Genomic DNA, 19,647 nt, shown 5'->3' with positions numbered 1-19,647 from the left:
TGAGTATGCTGGCAGGAATGTGCACTCATGGAATAGGGTAAGGAAAGAGACCTCAGATTAATTTAATATATACTTTTTGACATTTGTGTAATGTAAAAGACAGCTAAATGAGGAGAAGTCTTTATTTAAATCTCTCTATAAATTCTTTGGCAAAATGAAAAAAAATTTTAATTAAAAAAATGGGATTATGTTAAGAAAAGCAGACAGTTAACTCTTAAAAAAGTTTTAAGTTCATATGAAAATTGGTATAAAGATAATGATACCTTTAGCTATAATGCCAAGTAGTATTATATAGCAAAATATTAATCACTAATACTTAGAATTTTTAAATATGGTACTCTTTGGAAGAGACATAAATCATAATGAAGTTGGTTTAAAAGATTTACTTCTAAGTAATCAATTTAATTAGTAGCTGCTTAAAATATGAAAGATACAAGATACACTGAAGTCTTTCTAGTCCAAATCTCTCATTTACACATGAAGAAAGTGAAGCCCCAAATAGTCAAATGATTTGTCCATTATCTCTTATGTGGTTATGACGCTAGAACCAAGGTTTCCTGATGCCCAGACTGGTTTTGTTCAAATATACCAAGCTCAGTATCTTCAATGCACCAACATTTTCTGATGAGATAGGACCCTAAGGCTGATATCTTAAAATTTATAGTAAGAAGTTACACATTAAAATCAGTGTTATCTTAATCAAAATCATCAGCTTTGGAACCTGTACCCTTATTCCATCTATACAGTTACATGTTTAGTGTTTGCTTTGATTTTAATTTCCTTTTTAAACGGCATATTTTAAAAATATTTATATTACTAGTACAAATGTTTTTTACCTTAATTGAAAAAAATTTCTTCCCAGGGCACCTGTGTGGCCCTGTCAGTTAATCCAACTTTGGCTCAGGTCATGATCTTGCGGTTCATGAGTTCAAGCCCCACATTGGGCTCTGTGCTGATGACTCAGAGCCTGGAGCCTGCTTCAGATTCTGTGTCTCCCTTTCCCTCTGCCCCTCCCCTGCTTGCACTCTGTCTCTCTCTCAAAAATAAATAAACATTCAATTAAAAAAAATTCTCCTAGGAAAGTTAAAAGATCAGGTTTGATATTTGATAATAAAAATATGAAAAGTCTATAAAATAATGACTCTTCTTTTCTTCTATGCTCATTAAGTAATGTTAATTGCAGTTCTAAAAGAAGAGTTCTACACAGTTATTATGTATTATCTCACAGTGATTATATTGAGGAAGATAACACCCATTCAAATGTGTAACTTTCCCCTTCTAGCAACATATAAACAAAATTAGTATAATGACTTTTCATTTGAATTGCATATAGTGTGCATTTTAAGGCTGAAAAGTACACTAACAACAACTTTTTTGTAAGATTTCTAATAAACCTTTTATGGTCTGAGTCAAGGAAATTGAAAGAACCTGAGTATGCTCTATTGAGTATTTAGGTTAATCAATGTTTCACTGTATCTGCAGTGATTGTCATGAGGATTGTTGGTTTGTAAACACAAAAGTAGTTTCAAACCTACTCTACTGTTCATTTGATCTTTACTACTATAGCAGCATTGAATTATTTTGATTCTGAAAATCCTGAAATTGACATGGAAAATGTTTTTAGTTATACAGATTTCTGGAAGGTCTATGAATATGGGATTCACTCAACTATCAAAGGCAAGGAGAATGGGCAAAATAGCTATTTAAAGTCCTCTTGCAACTCAGTGAACTTTTATTGTTAATAAATGTTTATTGGAGTATTGTAAACATTATACTTCCCTCAGATCTGGAAAGTTTTTGTTAAAGTTAATAGCCATTCTTAGAGGAGCTTGGGATACCTGCCACACATTGTTGACCTTAAAATTGTGATGTATCTTTACATTTACTATGTTTATATGTATTTCTGATGACTCAGTTTATACATCTGAATGGGTCATGACATTTTCAACTCCATTTTAATACTATTCAAGAACAGAAAGTCTATTTGTGAATTTTAATTTAAACTAGATTGAAAAAATGTGGTCAGGATCTAGTCGTTAACCAAATGTTTTCTCATTAATACCATGAACTACTGTCTTCATTCTAGAACTTCCCCCTCTTACCAATTATTTACAGCTAGTATAAAAGGCGTGGTCTTAAATTTTTAGAAAGCCTTTAGGAAACATGTTTGTGTGTTTAGCTCATAGAATATCTAATATAAAATTGATAGTGAAAAAAGCTACACAACCACCCAGTTTACTAAAATGACATGGAGTATCATATCTAATTCACTTCTTCTTCTTTCTCTTTCATACTCTACTAAAGTACCAATTCCAGTGTCTTACAAATGGCTTTGTGTTATTTCATTGGTATTGCTACTTTAGTAGGTAATCAGGTAATATTGTCATCGGATACTCCAGGCACTCTTCACTGGGATATAGGCAGAAGAAGTAGGGGTAGTAAATCAATTCATGCACAAACATGAATTGATGCGGACATTATAAATACAGTCTATCCTTAACTTTGCCCTTCTTTGGGGTAGAGTATTCCCAACTTTGTAACTTTTAAGTTTTAAGCACATTATTTTGTACATTGTAGCTTTGTGGAACCATTCTCTTGCTCCAAGGCCCTCTCAACAGGTGCTTGGGATTTTTCATATTTGTAGGTGGTTGTTCCATCCAACACAGAACACCCTCTTTCTTTGATTTACGAAAGCAAATTGATGCATGTATATTTGTATTTCAATTGGATATTTAAACACAGATCTAGAAATATGTGTTTATGAAAGTATATAAAATATTGAAATATAATTTCAATAGATAATAGATAACTTCATTCTGGGAATAACCAACCACAAAAAGGTTCTTGAGTAGATTAGATTAAAAAACAAACAAAAAAACAAAACAAGAAGCAGATTGAGAATGGAAATGAATGATAGCATGGCTACATATTAATTGTTCTCCTGGATTCAGAGTTGTTAATCCAGACTTCTGTGCCCACCCCATGGGGGAATTAGTTATCACAGATACAGTAGCCTACTTGATTTTTTCAATTGAATTACTGTATAGTGAATGCAGTAAATTTGTGATATTTTCCTGAAGTTTGCTTTTATTTATATCTGAAGAACATGATTAATATATTTTCAGACAAAGTCTAAACTAATTCTAAAATGACTAGTTGATTCAGTCTATTATTACAGAAAGAGCAAATTATTTAAAAAATAATTGAGCTGTGTTGTTTCAAGTAATACACAATATGGGTAGCTAAGTGAACCTTTTACTTAAATATCAGATCATTTTCCACATATCTCATAATCCCAATTCAAGACTTAATTCATGTAAAGCGGATTATTTCTAAAAGCTTCATCCAATTGGAACAAAAGTGAATTATTATCATTGCCCTTTTCCTCTTATCACAAATGGGAACATGACTTGTTACCTTCATCATGCCTTTCTTTATTTCCCATGTCCATGGAATATAGTTAGCAAATGCCTCCCATGTAAGACTTACATACTCAGCAACAGACAATATTTCCTGATATACCTAGACCTCTTTTTATTTCTCTGACCCCTTTAAGGATGATCATATAAATTCAGAAATAATTCTTACTAAAAATATTTGAAGATATCTGGAATATTTTGTAAATGTAAAAATGAAATTATCCTGTCATTCATTAGTCTCATATACTCAATTAGATGAATTTTAAAATTCTTTTTAAAGATATTGTTTTATTTATTTTTCTTTTTTGATTAGTATTACTTGGAATGACAAATTCAGTAGTCTAAATTAGGAATTTTTAAATATTTCACTTGTAAGAGGCTTAATGAAAATCTAAGTCAGCATGTTTGAGGAGTATATTCTGAAGGCAAACATGATTTCGAATGTTTTTGTTTACCAAACTAATTTAATTCATTTTAAAGTTATGGCATACTAATTTGTTACTTGCCTGGAAGACCCTACATAGAGAGATTTCAAAAGTAAAATCAAATATTTGGAGTGAAAAGTATAATTTCCATTTGCTATTTTCCTATGGCATAAAAATTTTTACAGAGAAATTGCCTCTTTCTTTTTTATTAGTAATTCTGTGGCAGGGGTGGGAAGTAGAAAATCCTGATTTTAAAAAGCTATGGACTGCTATTTCATTGAAAAAAATGTCAATGAATTAAATTGTGTGTGTGTGTGTGTGTGTGTGTGTGTGTGTGTAAAGATGTACCAATTTTAGATTTATTTTAAAACTTTTATTAGTTTGTGAGACTTCATACAAGAGGTTTCTTGGCAAAGTATTTCTCCTTTAAGCAGTATTTAGCATTGATTTAACTGTCAGTTTTATCAAATGAACCAAAAAAATGAAATAAGATAAAATTTAAGGTAACCATAACATAAATTATTTTCACTTAACACACCAGCACAAGGACTTTTTCATAAATTAGCTCAGAAGATCTCCAGATTTTGTAAGAAAAACCTTAACCCTTGCTACACAAACACAGATTATATATATATATTTTTTCCCTTGGTATATATCATAAAAAGTTCCAAAATGAGCAAGTAGTAAGGAATTTAAGATAACACCTGATGTATCACTCAATGTCTTTAGGTGTTATAACAAATCTATATGATAGAATATGCAGTGGCAGCTGCAAAAAAATGGCCAAAGTTTATCTTCTTTATGCCTCCTACCTTTCTTTAATAAAAAGAATCACTGAATTTGCATTAAAGGCCTCACCCAAATATTGAGGTTTCCTTATTCACTATTTACAAATGTTTCAGTTAAAGATATAAAACATGACAATTCAGTATAAATTTTTAGGTATTAAAATTATAATCTTCATCTAACCTCAAATACAGAAATAGAACAGTTAAACCAAAAGTGAATTGTTTTTTTTTTTTTAACTTTCTGTTCTAAACTTTGAGCTTTACTACTTTGTACAATTTGGGTACTAATTTATAATTTATTTCATGAATATCTTTAGAGACTGGCAAACTTAAAATAGCATTTTCTTCATGGTTTGACCCTACTTGCCAATTTTACTCCTTCCTCAACTGTGCATTTTTATGTTCAGTGACATTTGTGACAGCCAGTTGACCCAATAGACTAAACTGATAATTCTGGCTTGAACAGTTTTATAGTGGTATCCAGTAACAGGAGAAAAGAGAGGAAGGATTTCTATAAAATTATTTTCACAACAAAATTAATACAGGAAATGTCTGGGTTAATAATTTTCTTTGGATTTTCACTGTTTATATCAGAAATTTTTCCAAAGCTTTCACTGTTAGTGACTAGGAGAATCGAGAGACCTGGGGCCTGGGTGAAGCTTTAGAGATTTTGTGATAATGAGCTTTGTTAACCTGGTTCATTCGTTGAACTTTTTTGGCCCCCTGGTAATAAATCATCAGCTAAATGAAAGAGTTAGACTAAAGATCCCCTCCAGGCCAAACTAAAATTTCTGTAACTTTAAAAGAGATAGTGTGGCACAACAGAGCAAGATTTTGTTGTCCAGCTAAGCAAGATTCAGTTATCAGTTTGAGTACTTTTTAGCTCTGTGCCTATAATCAGATGCTTTGATACTTGAACTTCAAGTTCTTCATTTGTAAATTGAAATTATAGATACCTAATTAGAAATATAAGGATTGAAACATTCTCTGTAAAGCAACTAGTAAAGTCAGTAAAGTGGTGGCACTTAGTTGTTCAATCAGTGGTCAGTGCTATTGCTGATTCTTTTGAGTCAGTGACAGGAATCCTGTAAAATTTATATAAAGAGAGAGAACGGTGCTTGGCCTGAAGTTTAAGGCTTTGGTATTAGCAAATTTTAGTTAGATAAAGTTTAGAAGACTTACAGGGGAGAATATTCTCAGCACAGAGAACCTAGCACCAATTAGTAGTCTACAGCAAATTGGTCACTTGCTTAGTATAACCTACTTGATCTTTTCTACCTCTTTTCCTTTTGGCAGGTGAACGTCCCTTCCACTGTAACCAGTGTGGAGCTTCTTTTACTCAGAAGGGAAACCTTTTGAGACACATAAAGTTACACTCTGGAGAGAAGCCGTTCAAATGTCCTTTTTGTAGCTATGCCTGTAGAAGAAGGGACGCCCTCACAGGACACCTCAGGACCCACTCTGGTAAGTGTCACTGACTCTTTGAGAAGAAAGCTAAAATACGAGAATTCAGCAAAGTGTTAAAGAATGATGCAGAGTAACTTATAGCTTTGGTATATGCTAGGAATTATCTAGACAATATTTTTATTTGTGTACACTGAGTAACTGATAAATCTTGCAAGATGCATATGGCCCTTCCTTTTTTAGACTCGTAGACTTGGCAAAAAGGAGCACTGTCAACTGAAAAGTCTCTTATTTTAAGCCATTGAAGTAAGGAAACAAGTGTTCTATGGATTTTCTGTGATTTTTACTTTTATAATTATTAAGTCAGTATAATTAATAATTTAATTTATAATATATAAATTAATGTATAATTAATTCTGTAATTATGGTTAACCCAGGATAATAGAAAATCTAGTAAAATATCATAGTTACATACTGATACCACCATAGAGGAGATGAAAGCTGTGATATTTTTCAACTGATATAGTGCCCAGTCTGGGAGTGGGAAATCAAACATCACTATTTTTAAACTTGAAAATATTATGCTCATTAGCAAATTGGCTGTGGAGTATTTTATATTTCATTTAAACGCTCCTTTTTTCTTTAACTCTCAAAATACAGTCATTGGATTTTCTCTGAAACATTTCTCTGCTTCATAAATCATCATTAGAAAATCTAGAGTAAGTGTGATATTTTTAAAATGCTAGAATATAGTACATAAAAGAGAAAGAATGATTAGAAATCTGAATGAATCTCATTTGACTTTTAGCATGAATTGCCATAACCAAGAAGTTAAAGGTGGAAAATTAATATAGAGTACTCTCCAGCCAGTTTTATATCTTTCTGTCCATAATGACATATTAAAATTTAATTTTAATATGAAGATATGATGGAAGTGATATTTTCATCTACATTGACAAATTGTATTAGAGAGTGCTGTGGATTGTGAGGTAATACTTGTTATTATCTATTTTTACATTTTTTCCTATTAATCCTTAAGGCTTTATTTTTTAACATGAATGTGAAATGTATAAAACTAATTTAGATATTAACTTGTCAATGTGGAGCAGTTGTAGAAAAATGAAATTAATTCAAACATTAAAACAAAATATTTTAAGTATATATAGTTACTTGCCTCCCTGACTCATAGCAATTCCCTTATTTCTAACCATGACATTTTATATTTTAAATTATGCTATGAAAATTACATCTTTATTATAAAAATTATTCTTTATTGAAAGAATGTTCTTAAGATGTGACAGTAAGTTCCTTTAGCTAGCCATGTACTCTGGCTTATTAAAGTATTACTGAGCTAACCACAGATTATATAAAACATAGCTTTGCATGAACATTAGCTGTTACATGAAGTTGAAGCAAAAATACAACTTTAAGCATCTATTTCATTCTTAACAAAATTGTGTTGCTTTTAATAATCATGGTTTAATGTACACATGTTACTTTACCTGGGATTGCTATATTATCCTTAGAAGGTTTAATGCCTTCAGCGCTCAAGAAGGATTTCAATACTCACCTTAATTTGTGTTGCCTTGATATCCTTTTTGTTCTTTTAACACATCCATCCCTGTGGGTGGTGTTTGAGAAGACACTTTGGTTTTTGTTTCTATTGAGCTGGGCAGTTTCAATCAGCATCTTTTTGCAAATTAGTCATGACTCATCTAGAGGTTCCTGACTGGTGCCTAATGAAGTGAGGGATGAAAAAGGTGTCACTCCAAAAGTAGGCCATTCCCATTGGCTTTTACCAGGCCAGACACGACATTTCTTACATGGTTCTGTGTAATTATAAATTGTGTGTGTGTAAAGTGAAGCTGTTTCTGTGAAATCTTATATTGTGTAAATAAATATATTGCCTCTTTGAGGTTCAAAAAAAATAAAGACATGGATCCATAGTGGCAATCATACTGATTTTACAAATTGGTATACAAAGTCATGATTTTGTAGATATATAAACAGACTCAAAGTGGCTAATAAGGAGAGCTTAATGGAGTAATGAGGGGGGGTGTCATCCAGCTAGTGCCTCATCAATGGGTGACATGAATTCAGTTATACTTCCAACTGTAACCTAAAATATTGCCATTTTTTTAATAATAGATACAGTGTAAAACATAGCTGCTAAAGTCCATGCTTCTCTAATTGTTCAGAAAGTTCAAATTGATCATTATAGCTTTCTTATTCTACTACCAATTCCACCTTCCCCTTAAGCTTACCCTGTTTTGTAGCACCTGGGCTAGACAGGATTCTTTATCTGATGAATGACCCAAATCTTAATTTCTACAAATACTGAGTATTTGATGGTCCTGTTTTCCTGGGACTACTGCAGTTTTCCAGTAACCAGGATTATTGGGCACATTTTTTTAAAAGAGGTGCCCCATTGAATCTCCTGAGTTCCAAACATAGCAACACCCCCAAATCATCTTGGTAATCTGGAAAAGTTACCAACCAATAGTCCACTTCTCTCCCTGTTACTTTAGCAGCTTGAGATGCCCCCAAATAGCCAGGGAGTAGTCCAATATGACCGACTCAGAGCTCTGATCCATGGTGGAAACATTCTTCCTTTGGGTACCTAGCACATACATCAGAACAATATACCCAAACATGCCTCCTTCTTCATGATGACAGGTGCAAAGTGCAGCCATTTGCATTTATTACAGAGGATCAAATTCAATATGTGTAGACCACTAAACCCATAACATTTCACTAATGCTGCTAGTCTCTGAACTTTCTGTGGCAATTATCTCCTATTCTCTAGCATATATCTTACTGAGGCATCTCAGGTATTTACTACTTCCTGCTCACCATGTCCAGTCAGTACCATGAATGTAATGTTCCAACTTGATGTTCTGTGGGATGTCAAGATGAACAAGATTTCTTTGCACTGTATTATAGCAAAGAGGAGAGTTGACCTAGCCTGAAGCTAAGATAATAAAAGTATGCTGTCCCTGCAATGTGAAGGCACATTGCTTCAGATTATCTTTGTTGATAAGGAATTATTTTTCAAAGAAATTGTTAAGTCACTACCTCCATACCTGGTATCAGGGGCTATGTTAATATGCGCCAATAAAGGTATTACAGCTAGAACTGCATCTGTAGTTGGCTCTTGATGTGATTAAGTCTACATTTATCCACAGAACCATCTTACAGTATAACCATCATTAGCCCAATAAACAGTATAAACAGTAGCCCAATAAACAGTATGAGTGTGTGTAGGAATCCCCACCCAACATCTTTCAGTTTTAGTTTACTGTCTTGGGAGAGATATAAGTCTAAGGCTATGATCTCCAATATGGTATCCACCAGCTACTTGTGGCTGTTAAGCACCTAAATATGGTTGTCTAGGTCTTGCGGGCAAATGATGATGAAACGTTGAAATGATTTTTTGATTAAATAAAGTCTTTTAACATTAATACCAACTTTTTAAAATGTGGCCACTAGAAAATTTGAAATTACCCGTGTGACTCCTATTTGCACCATACAGCATTGTTCTCAGCTTTTGGTAATAGCCCTGGGTCAGGGAACCAACATAAGAATCCTGTCCATTGCATGGGGCTTCTGAGTGGCTCAATTGGTTGTGTCTGACTCTGGATTGTGGCTCAGGTCATGATCTCACAGTTCGTGAATTTGAGTCCTACACTTGGGCTCTGTGCTGGCAGTGTGGAGCCTGCTTGCAATTTTTATTCTCTCCCCCTCTTTTTCTGCCCCCTCCCTGATTTCTCTCTCAAAATAAATAAATAAACTTAAAAAAAAGACACAGTTCTTCCTATTGCTTAATTTATTTGTTCTCACAATACTGTAAGATGGACTTGGGTAAAGTCTACATATTTATCTTGACCTCCATATGCACCCCGCTTTGAACTGGTGGACCATAATGGCATTTGGAGTTCTAGAGATTAATGTCAGCTCAGAGCTATTTCTAATAGCATTAACTGATAATATGTGGTAAGACTTGTTATTTCCCTCTTCCTAGTGCATAGTCACCATCATAAATGGCCATGGTGATTCTGGAATGACTTAGAAGAAGATTCATAGCATATATCCATGGCCAGGTTTCAGGATCTTTTCCAAAAGGGACTATCTTCATCTCATTATGTGACTTTGGGCTATGAATACAATAGGCTTAGATCTAGGCACTGGATAAGAGATCATGAATCCCACCATGGCTATGCAAGTTCAGTTTTTGCCCATAAGACGTAGACATTTTCTGCATAAGTTGGTTAGCAGCTTGGTAGTCTAACCATTTATTTCATTCTTGGGGACTCCATAATTGATTAGCCATTGCCCTAGGACCCTATGGCACAAAACATCATGATTATCACCCCATCCCTATGGTTTGTTAAGGTAATTGCACCTTCCTGATATTTGTTCCTAACATAGAGCCTAGACCACTCTGAGGTCACACATACATTTAAATCAGGGAGCTCAGTTCTATTTGCAATATCTATCATTGTTCTCCCCAGCCAAGGGAAGACAGTTAACATAAGCTTTTTTTTGTTTTAAAGAGATAGAGACAGAGCACGAGCAGGGAAGGGGCAGAGAGAGAGGGAGACACAGAATCCGAAGCAGGCTCTAGGGTCTGAGCTGTCAGCACGGAGCCCAACACTGGGCTCGAACTCATGAACCATGAGATCGTGACCTGAGCCGAAGTTGGATGCTCAACCAACTGAGCCACCCAGGCTCCCCCGGTTACCATAAGCTTTTGAAGCATGTGGCTTCTTTCCTTACCAGAGTAGTTCTTTGGTGAAGGGAATGCTCCACACGTGCTTTCAGAAGTATGTTAGCAGCACACTGAACAGGATGGTTCATAATTGATCTTTTCCATTATTCTTACTTACTTGAGCTTTTGTTCTTCTTCCTCTTTGCTATGCCAAGAAAATTGTGGCATTTCAACTTTTTACAAACAAACCATCATTGAATCAAGAATTCAATTAACTAGTCACTCCCACTTGCTCAAGGCAATGTATTAAGTCCTAAATCCCAGGTGAATACATATATTTGATAAATTTGGCCCTAGATAATCTAGCATTTTGGTTCATCTTCTTGATATAAAACCTTTAGTATCAATTCATTCCCTTACATGCTAACTGGACTCCTGTTGATACAAATTGGTAGTTTTGCAGTTCTTTCAGTGTATAGGCTGTCACCTGGATCAAGCCTTGATTTTAGTTATATTAGGATCTAATAACTTACTATGAAACGAGGGGCAATGAGAGGTAATAGGAATGAGTCCTTAAAAGAATTGCCATTCTCTGATTGGGTTCTTGCCTCCGCTAAAGCAGTTGAAAGTCCCTTACTATGGGATAGCTGATTTATAGGAACATTGGTTTCCTTAGAAGGCAGTGTGGGAAGTGAGGATTGTGTCTTCCAGCAAGGATGGTTTGGGAGTGTTTGGGGGTTCAACATTCTGAGCCTTAGTATTTGATCAGATAGTACCATCCCATGTTTCACTAGTCCATTACCAAGACCAAGTTGTATTGGTATTGCCCATTTTATTTACTACAGCAATTCCATAACTATTCAAGTCAGACTCTGGAGTTGGTTTGTAGCCTTATTTGTCCTGAGGCTTAAGTAAATAAGGACTCTTAAAGTCAACAGAGGACTTTGATATTCCACTTGTGCTCTAACATGAAGTGATCATTCAAGGCCTTCAAACTGTCCTTTCTTCTTTGTATAAATCCTTAGGGCCATCAGAAATAGCCATATCACACACCAGTCTTCACTCTAAACACCACCATTGTCACTTCAGCAAGTAAAGGCTACATGCTACCAGCAGTGATAATTTAAGTAGTCACATTGCCAACAAATGCCTAGAAATAGTAGTATCCCATCAGCTTCCCATTAAGGAGGCCTTTCTGTTCTCTTCAAATATGAGCAAGTTAGGGGCGCCTGGGTGGCTCAGTTGGTTAAGCGTCCGACTTCAACTCAGGTCACGATCTCACAGTCCGTGAGTTTGAGCCCCGCGTCGGGCTCTGGGCTGATGGCCCAGAGCCTGGAGCCTGCTTCCGATTCTGTGTCTCCCTCTCTCTCTGCCCCTCCCCCGTTCATGCTCTGTCTCTCTCTGTCTCAAAAATAAATAAACGTTAAAAAAATATATATATAGAAAAAATAACAAATATGAGCAAGTTAATGCCAAAATGCCATTTTGACTCTTTGAAGCCTTGGGCCACTCCTACTAGTAACGATCCATCAAGGCCATGACAGGAGCAATGAGACACTCATATGGGGGGAAATTTGGAGACATTCATGATAACATTAACAAGAGAATAGTGAGTCATAAAGGAAACCAACAAAAGATTGTTGAAGCACTCTGAGGCTAGCAATAGTAAGAAGCCATTAGCAGCCCTATGTCTGGAGGGACATTGGGATCAAGGGATCACTAGAATTAAGAGAGGTAGGAGATGGGTCTTGAACACTGACGTTCAGTAGAGGAATGTACCCCCCACTTACCTGTGACTGAGAAATAAACACCTTGATCTCACTTTCTCTACCCTCCAGTCTCTTGATGATGCCTTACATTAACTGAACCCAACCAGAACAAAGGAGCCTACTGATGAAGCCAATAGGAATTAGCTTTCTGCAGGAGCAAAGAAGGGTGGAAATGGCTATGAAGGTGAAACAGAATAGGCCAGAGATTGACTAAAATTTAGGAACCAGTGCTTAAAATGATCAGTATAGGGTATTAAACATAATATAATGATTTTAATATTAATTTCTGTTTTTTATGAATAATTGGTACAAAGTATTTTGGTTCCTCCTACTCTCCCCCACTTTGGGTAATGACTGTCCATTGTTTTAGTTACTGTGTTCTATAATATTAATATTGCATCTTTGGTTCCTGTATTTTAGATTTGAAAATTTTCACATCTACTAGTTTGGTAACAAAGAGCCTGATATTGATGTACACTTATATGTTAAATAAAAAAAAAAAAAAAAACTCAGGAAAAATATATAGAGAATACAATATACATTCAATCTCTGTTTTCCCTTTCCTATTTGGAACTCTACTTGCATACTGTAGAGGACACCAGGTAGTATCTTGGTTTTGATTGTTTAGTCCCAGTAATTACTTACCAGATAATATATGGAATTTCTTGAGACCTTCCTAGATATTAGGCACTGTACGAAGCACTTCCCAAGGATTATTCCTTTAATTAAAGCCCTTTTATCTGACATGAGCAAAGCCAGGCATTTTATCAATTAACAGCAGTAAGTCTAGTAACATGAGAAATTCTTTTGATAAAAGTCCTTACATTTAAAAAATATATAATCTATGTAATCATTTACCTCTTGATATAAGGCCTGTCCCTTTTCTTTCAGTGAGGAATTTGGTTTTGGAATTCCATGTAAGTTTTCTGTCCTAAACCACAGTCATAATGCATCATCTCTAATTCCATTTTCAGTGTCTTTTGTTTTTAATAATACTCTTTTAATGTTTATTTATTTTTGGGAGAGAGAGAGAGAGAGAGGGGCAGACTACAAGTTGGGGGGTGGGTGGGGGCGGGGCAGCAGTCAGACAGAGACACACACAGAACCCAAAACAGGCTCCAGGCTCTGAGCTGTCAGCACAGAGCTTCATGGAGGGCTCAAACCCACAAACCATGAGATCATGAACGTTGGCTGCTTAACTGACTGAGCCACCCAGGCGACCCTTTTTTCAGTGTCTTTAAGAACTTAAACACCCTTGTTATGCAACAGCTAAATTTTTAAGATTTCTCACTATTTTTTAGGAGTATCCTTGCCCATCTACAATTCTTTAGTATTTTTTAAGTCAACTCACCTTTATTGAATCTCTCCAGAGTGGCAAAGTTAGTTTTCAGAAACAACTTTAGTTTTGTATTTATTTTCTTGAAATATGGAAATTTAAATAATTTATGTAATCATAATAACAGGTTCAGCTGGCATAAATAGATTTGGCTAGAATCATAAGGACTCAGTGACTAGTTCAACCACTGGAGTGTTTACTTGGGCATACAAAGGGGCCTACGAGCTCCAGGAATTCAGGGCTTTAGAGAGAGGCAGTTGGTCAAGAAAGCTTTTTGCTGTTATTATTCTTATTTTACAGATGAGGGACTGATGCTCAGAGAGGTCATACAGAGCCTAGATTCATACCAAGGTAGTCAAACTCCAAAATCTATACTTTATGTTCTGGGATAAATAATACAGCCCTATATATTTATTCTATAAAACTTTATTAATTCCAAATGATAAAGAAAAAAATACTAACTATCTAGAGGTCAAAATATCTGGGTTTAGAATGGCTCATTGCAAATTAGCCATATGACTGCATCAAATCGCTTAATTTGATCTTTAAATCTCCCTATGCTCCCAATATTATATGATGCTAACTAAATACAGTGTGTTATCTTCTCTCCCAGAAGTTGGCTGCTGATCATTCATTACAGCCAAATCTTAAAGGGTAAAAGACTAGTCCCTACTCCCCACTGTTTTTTTCTTACAGTTTGCTGTGGTTTAACTTTAAAATAGATTTATATAAAATTGAGTAGGATTTGTTTTCACAAACCTTCATAGCACCACTATTACTTCTCTGCAACTATCTGCTAACCTATATATTTTTAAAATTTTTTTTAACGTTTATTTATTTTTGAGACAGAGAGAGAGCATGAACGGGGGAGGGGCAGAGAGAGGGAGACACAGAATCTGAAACAGGCTCCAGGCTCTGAGCTGTCAACACAGAGCCCGACGCAGGGCTCGAACTCACGGACCACGAGATCATGACCTGAGCCGAAGTCGGACGCTTAACCGACTGAGCCACCCAGGCGCCCCGTGCTAACCTATATTTAAGAGGTAGCTTTGGGTGGCTTAGTTGATTAAGTGTCCAGCTCTTGGTTTTGGCTCAGGTCATGATCTCACCATTCGTGTGAGTCTGAGCCCCACATCGGGCTCCACACTGACATTGTGGAGCCTGCTTGGGATTTTCTCTCTCTCCGCACTCTGCTCTTCCCCCGCTCGCGCACATGCTCTCTCTCTCTCTCTCTCAAAATAAATAAAAACTTAAATAAAACACAATATTAAAAAAAAAAAAAAGAGCCTTGATGTAGACATTTTCTTATTTTGTACTCTTAGGTCCAGATATGCAGAAGTTTACTTAAAACACATTCCCACTTAAGAGTATTTTTTAGGGACGCTTGGGTGGCTCAGTGGGTTAAGTGTCCAACTCTGGATTTTGGCTCAGGTCATGATTTCATGGTTTGTAGGTTCAAGCCCTGCATCTGGCTGTGCACAGTGTTGAGCCTGCTTGGGATTCATTCTTTTTCTTTCTTTATTTCCTTCCTTCCTTCCTTCCTTTCTCTCCCTCTCCCTCTCCCTCCCCCTCCCTCCCCTTCTTTCTCTGCCCCTCCTATGCTGGTGGATGCTTGTTCTGTCTCACAGTAAATAAACTTAGAAAAAAAAAGTATTTTTTATAAAACTCTTTCTACTGTATTGCTGAACACCAGTAAAATTATAACACAATATTGAATTTTTCCTCCCTCACCTTTGCTAATTAGTACCTAAAAGATATTTTTTACACTGGAATAGAAAATGGGTTTAAGGTTACAAAACCCTGGTTACTTGATTTAATTGCATGCCTTAAATTTTGATTACAGTCATTGATAACATTTTTTTAAAAGTGAAAGGATATCAAGTTTTATAAATAATTAATAAATCAGAACCCCCTAAAGAACAATAATACTTTGGTAGTGTTTACTAGTATTTGACATGGAAAAGTTTGTTTTCTAACAATAATTTTTGAATAGTATAATTTTATTATTTATGGAAATATATCAGATTAACATGATATTATTTTTTCAGTAGCATATAATTCCTGTGAATAACTCCCATATTTTATTCCCCACTTCTTAAGATTATAAGAGAAGAAATCAAAACTTTCTTACTTTGGTTATGACAATGCTGTATCCTTTTTCTGAAATACTCTCCATTCAGAAAAAATGCTTGTACAATAATCATCAGTGTTTGAGGTTTTGTTTTTTTAAAAGTATCTTCACTTATGAGTTATTTAGAGCTTATCTACTTGATGCTGGATATTTTATTAGAATTGCTTTATTTATTGCAATATGTTAGCTAAATTCAAACATCTAGCAATTACACCCTTATTTCTTTTGCTTTTTGTCACACTCAAAACAAGATGACTGGCTGAAAAAGGAAAAAAAAAACACATCTTTTTACATGTGGAATTTAAATGATATTCTAAGAGGGAGTAGGAAGAGAGGGGAAGAAGAAGAAATAAAGAATTGGAATATATCATTAACAGTATACCAGCTGAAGATTACAGTCAAATTTTTAGCCCAGTGATAAAATATCTACACTTCTTTATATAAGAGTACAGGAAAATAAAAGATACTCATTTATATTTAAAACTCCATCCATTAATCTTAAGATTTACCACACAAATTATCTAATTTGCCTTATAAAAATTTATTACATTTTTATGGGAGTTTTTCATGAGGAATCAGTGAGTCAGTATTCCTGTTACAAAAATGATTTTTATTAGTTTTCTCTTTTAGACTTTTAGTTTAACAAGTAATTATAGTCCTTTCATTCCTAGAAATTTGATTAGTGTGCTTCTTACGTTATATATTGCTCCTTTTAATTGTCTTTATTATACCCAATACACTGGGGAAATAGTGTTTCAATTAAGTCTTGGACCCCTATTAATCAAAATAATACTTAGCATACTTATTTTTTTTTAACTCTAGGAGGAACTAGAATTGCATATTTTTTTCTAATTGCCATTTCAGGTACATGTCTCCCATACTCTAATGCTGTGTCCAAATTAAATATTAAACACAGAATAGAAGATTATGTATTTTTAATATATGGAAACTTGTATAGTATATATGCATTATAAATTGTAAGGAGGAAAAAGTAAGTAGGAAAGGATTCTTAACAAAAATCATTTATTGCTTAAAAAATGAAATCTTTTAAAACATATGAAAATTAAAAATCCTAGTGTCCCAAGGAAATCTATTGTACTCTAAAAAAGCCAAGTAAATATTCCTTACCATTCATATTTTGAAGATGCTTGTTTGTTATAACACTAAAGAATTGTTCAGAGATTTATTAAAATATAATTGAGTAAGCAGATCAGTGTAGGAATTATTTGATTTTTTTGTTCATTTTATTTTTCAAAAATAAGTCCTTTGAGTCTTCAATAAGACTTGCTATAGTATTTTAAGGAAAACCTTAGCTTTCAATTAGGCCAATAGTTATTGTATAATTCTTTATTCAGATATATCACCTAAGAATAAGTACTTTGTAAAATTAGGTTATGTGATATAACATAACCCTGGAGTTCTAACTGTTTGAAGAGACCTCCAGAGCCTTGAAGTCTGCATCTTTTTTACTTACGGTCATTCTGAACAGTTCTCTAGTTTATTTCCAAACACCTTAGGAAGGCTGATTTTTACAATATTACTTTGTAGCCTATTATTCAGTGTTTGACAGTTTTTAGCCTAAGAACTTTGTGCTTTATGTCGAATTGTCAGTTTAAAACTATTTTGTCCTATAAAAAGCAGCTGGACCAGATGTACCATATAAATATCCATCTGTTAAAACAATAACTTCCCCTCACTGTACTTTTTTTTTCTAACTCTGTTATATAAGGACTGCCTTTTTATTTTTTTGAGACCCTGGAATCCCAAGGTCTATATTCTGTCTATAAAAACAGCTCATAATTATTGAATAGTTGTAATTAGTTCCCAATACTGATTTTTTTAAACATTATCAGTTATATACTGTACTGCTATAAACTTATTTACATGTTTTCCATTATTTTTAACTCTAATTTCTATTTTGTTCAGCTGTGCTTTTAACTATTATGAGAAAATACCTATAAAATATTATGACTCAGCCTGCTTTTGAATATATTTGAACATTTACCTTTAGTAGAATGTTCAACCAACCAAGTGGTATTTTTAAGGTATAAACGGCATGCTCTCAGAGAAACTGATAAGAAGAGATACCTCTTCATCTTCAAATTTGTTTAAAATAAAGCTCAAAAGCAGTATCTGACTTGGAGAGATAGAACTAACTTTTGTCCATATTATTAAAGAAACAATTTAAGGTCAAATACTCTAGTTTTAAGTCTTTTCACATGGGACAGTCTATTAATTCATCCTAAGAATGAAATGCCTTCAAATATATTGTCATTTCTTGCTACAGGATTCACTGTCACAGGCACATCATCTCCTTTAATTACTGACTGATCAGGAACTCCATAAACTAGAAGGGATTCTAAAGTGCATATTGCTTTTTGTAATCACGATCCATCTTGTTGTATTAAATTATCTTTCCCTCTCGTATCTCCTTTTGTTTTCTACCTTTTCCCCCCATTCCTTCAATGTTTGCTTCAGTATTATTTCAGCTTTTGAAGTATAGACCTTTAAATATTAACAATTTGATTATTTGTGAAATGAGTGAAGAGTAAAAAATGTCTGAAAATTAGGTACTTGGCTAAAAGAGTATCATTATCAGTTATTTTCATATTGACGTTATTTTGAAACTAGATTATCATGACTTTTCTACCAGATTTGCCAAAGAGACACATTTAAAAATTACTAACCCATGGCCTAGTATAATGATAGACATATTGGATTAAATTATTCAGAAATTGAATCCAGTGTGGCTCATTCATAATAGTGATGGTGCATTAAGCATAGTATAATTTGTCCGGCAGACTTCTCGTGAGAAGGAACTGTTTTCACCTGATTGTAAACTTGGCACCTGGCCCACTTTCTGGGTGATCTCCCAAGTGTGAACTTTCCCCACCCTCCACCCCCCTTTCCTTCCTGGAGGTGCTTGATAGAGGTGGATTACACTGATAGTACACAAGCAGTGTCAGTTGCACACATGATTTGCATAACTGTGCTGTGCTGATTTCACCCAAGTCCTGATAATGATGCCCATGGTACCTCTCTGTATGCTTTGCAATAAACACTGGAGAGAGGGAATGGGATTAGTATTTTCATTCTGGACTCTGAAACACACCCTTAAGGCACTGCCCATTGAAATATGATCAGGAGAGAAAAGCCACTTTCAGTCAAGCTAGCTGGTAAGACAATCCATGTGATTTCTATCCAGTAAGTAGAACACTTTTCTTTTCCAGACCAATAATCATTATATACTCTACCTTATACATCCCTCAGAAATTAAACTTTTTGAAATATTTTTAAATGTTTATTTTTGAGAGAGAGAGCGCAAGCTGGGAAGGGGTACAGAGCAAGGGAAACACAGAATCCGAAGCAGGCTCCAGGCTCTGAGCTGTCAGCACAGAGCCCACCGCAGGGCTTGAACCCACAAACTGTGAGATCATGCATGACCTGAGCTGAAGTCAGATACTTAACCAACTGAGCCACCCAGGTGCCCCAGAAATTAAATTTTTTGTGTGTGTGAAATTAATTTTTTTAATAGCATATATGACCTTATCTTTTTTCAAATAGCAGTTGTCATGCTTCTTTAAATTTCAAACACTTATTTCTAGAAGGAATTATTAAAGAGAAGTCTTCTATAACACAAACTCATGTGATATAGCACTTAAGTTGG

The 19,647-nt window shown here is 34.6% G+C and overlaps 1 protein-coding gene across 13 annotated transcripts in view; it reads left to right on the top strand.

The window, feature by feature from the left end:
* The window catches only part of IKZF2 (IKAROS family zinc finger 2), a 164,895-nt gene that overhangs the window by 103,298 nt on the left and 41,950 nt on the right, over positions 1–19,647 (top strand). For all 13 annotated transcript variants that reach the window (XM_027051621.2, XM_027051601.2, XM_027051584.2 and 10 more), the window contains one exon: positions 5,929–6,096. In XM_027051621.2, the coding sequence (XP_026907422.1) occupies positions 5,929–6,096 (168 nt within the window). The remainder of the gene's footprint in view (positions 1–5,928; positions 6,097–19,647) is intronic.

Source organism: Acinonyx jubatus, chromosome C1 (assembly GCF_027475565.1).
Source record: "Acinonyx jubatus isolate Ajub_Pintada_27869175 chromosome C1, VMU_Ajub_asm_v1.0, whole genome shotgun sequence".
Lineage (NCBI taxonomy): Eukaryota > Metazoa > Chordata > Mammalia > Carnivora > Felidae > Acinonyx > Acinonyx jubatus.
Note: the sequence above shows the minus strand (reverse complement) of the source record. Positions and strands in the feature narration are given on the sequence as shown.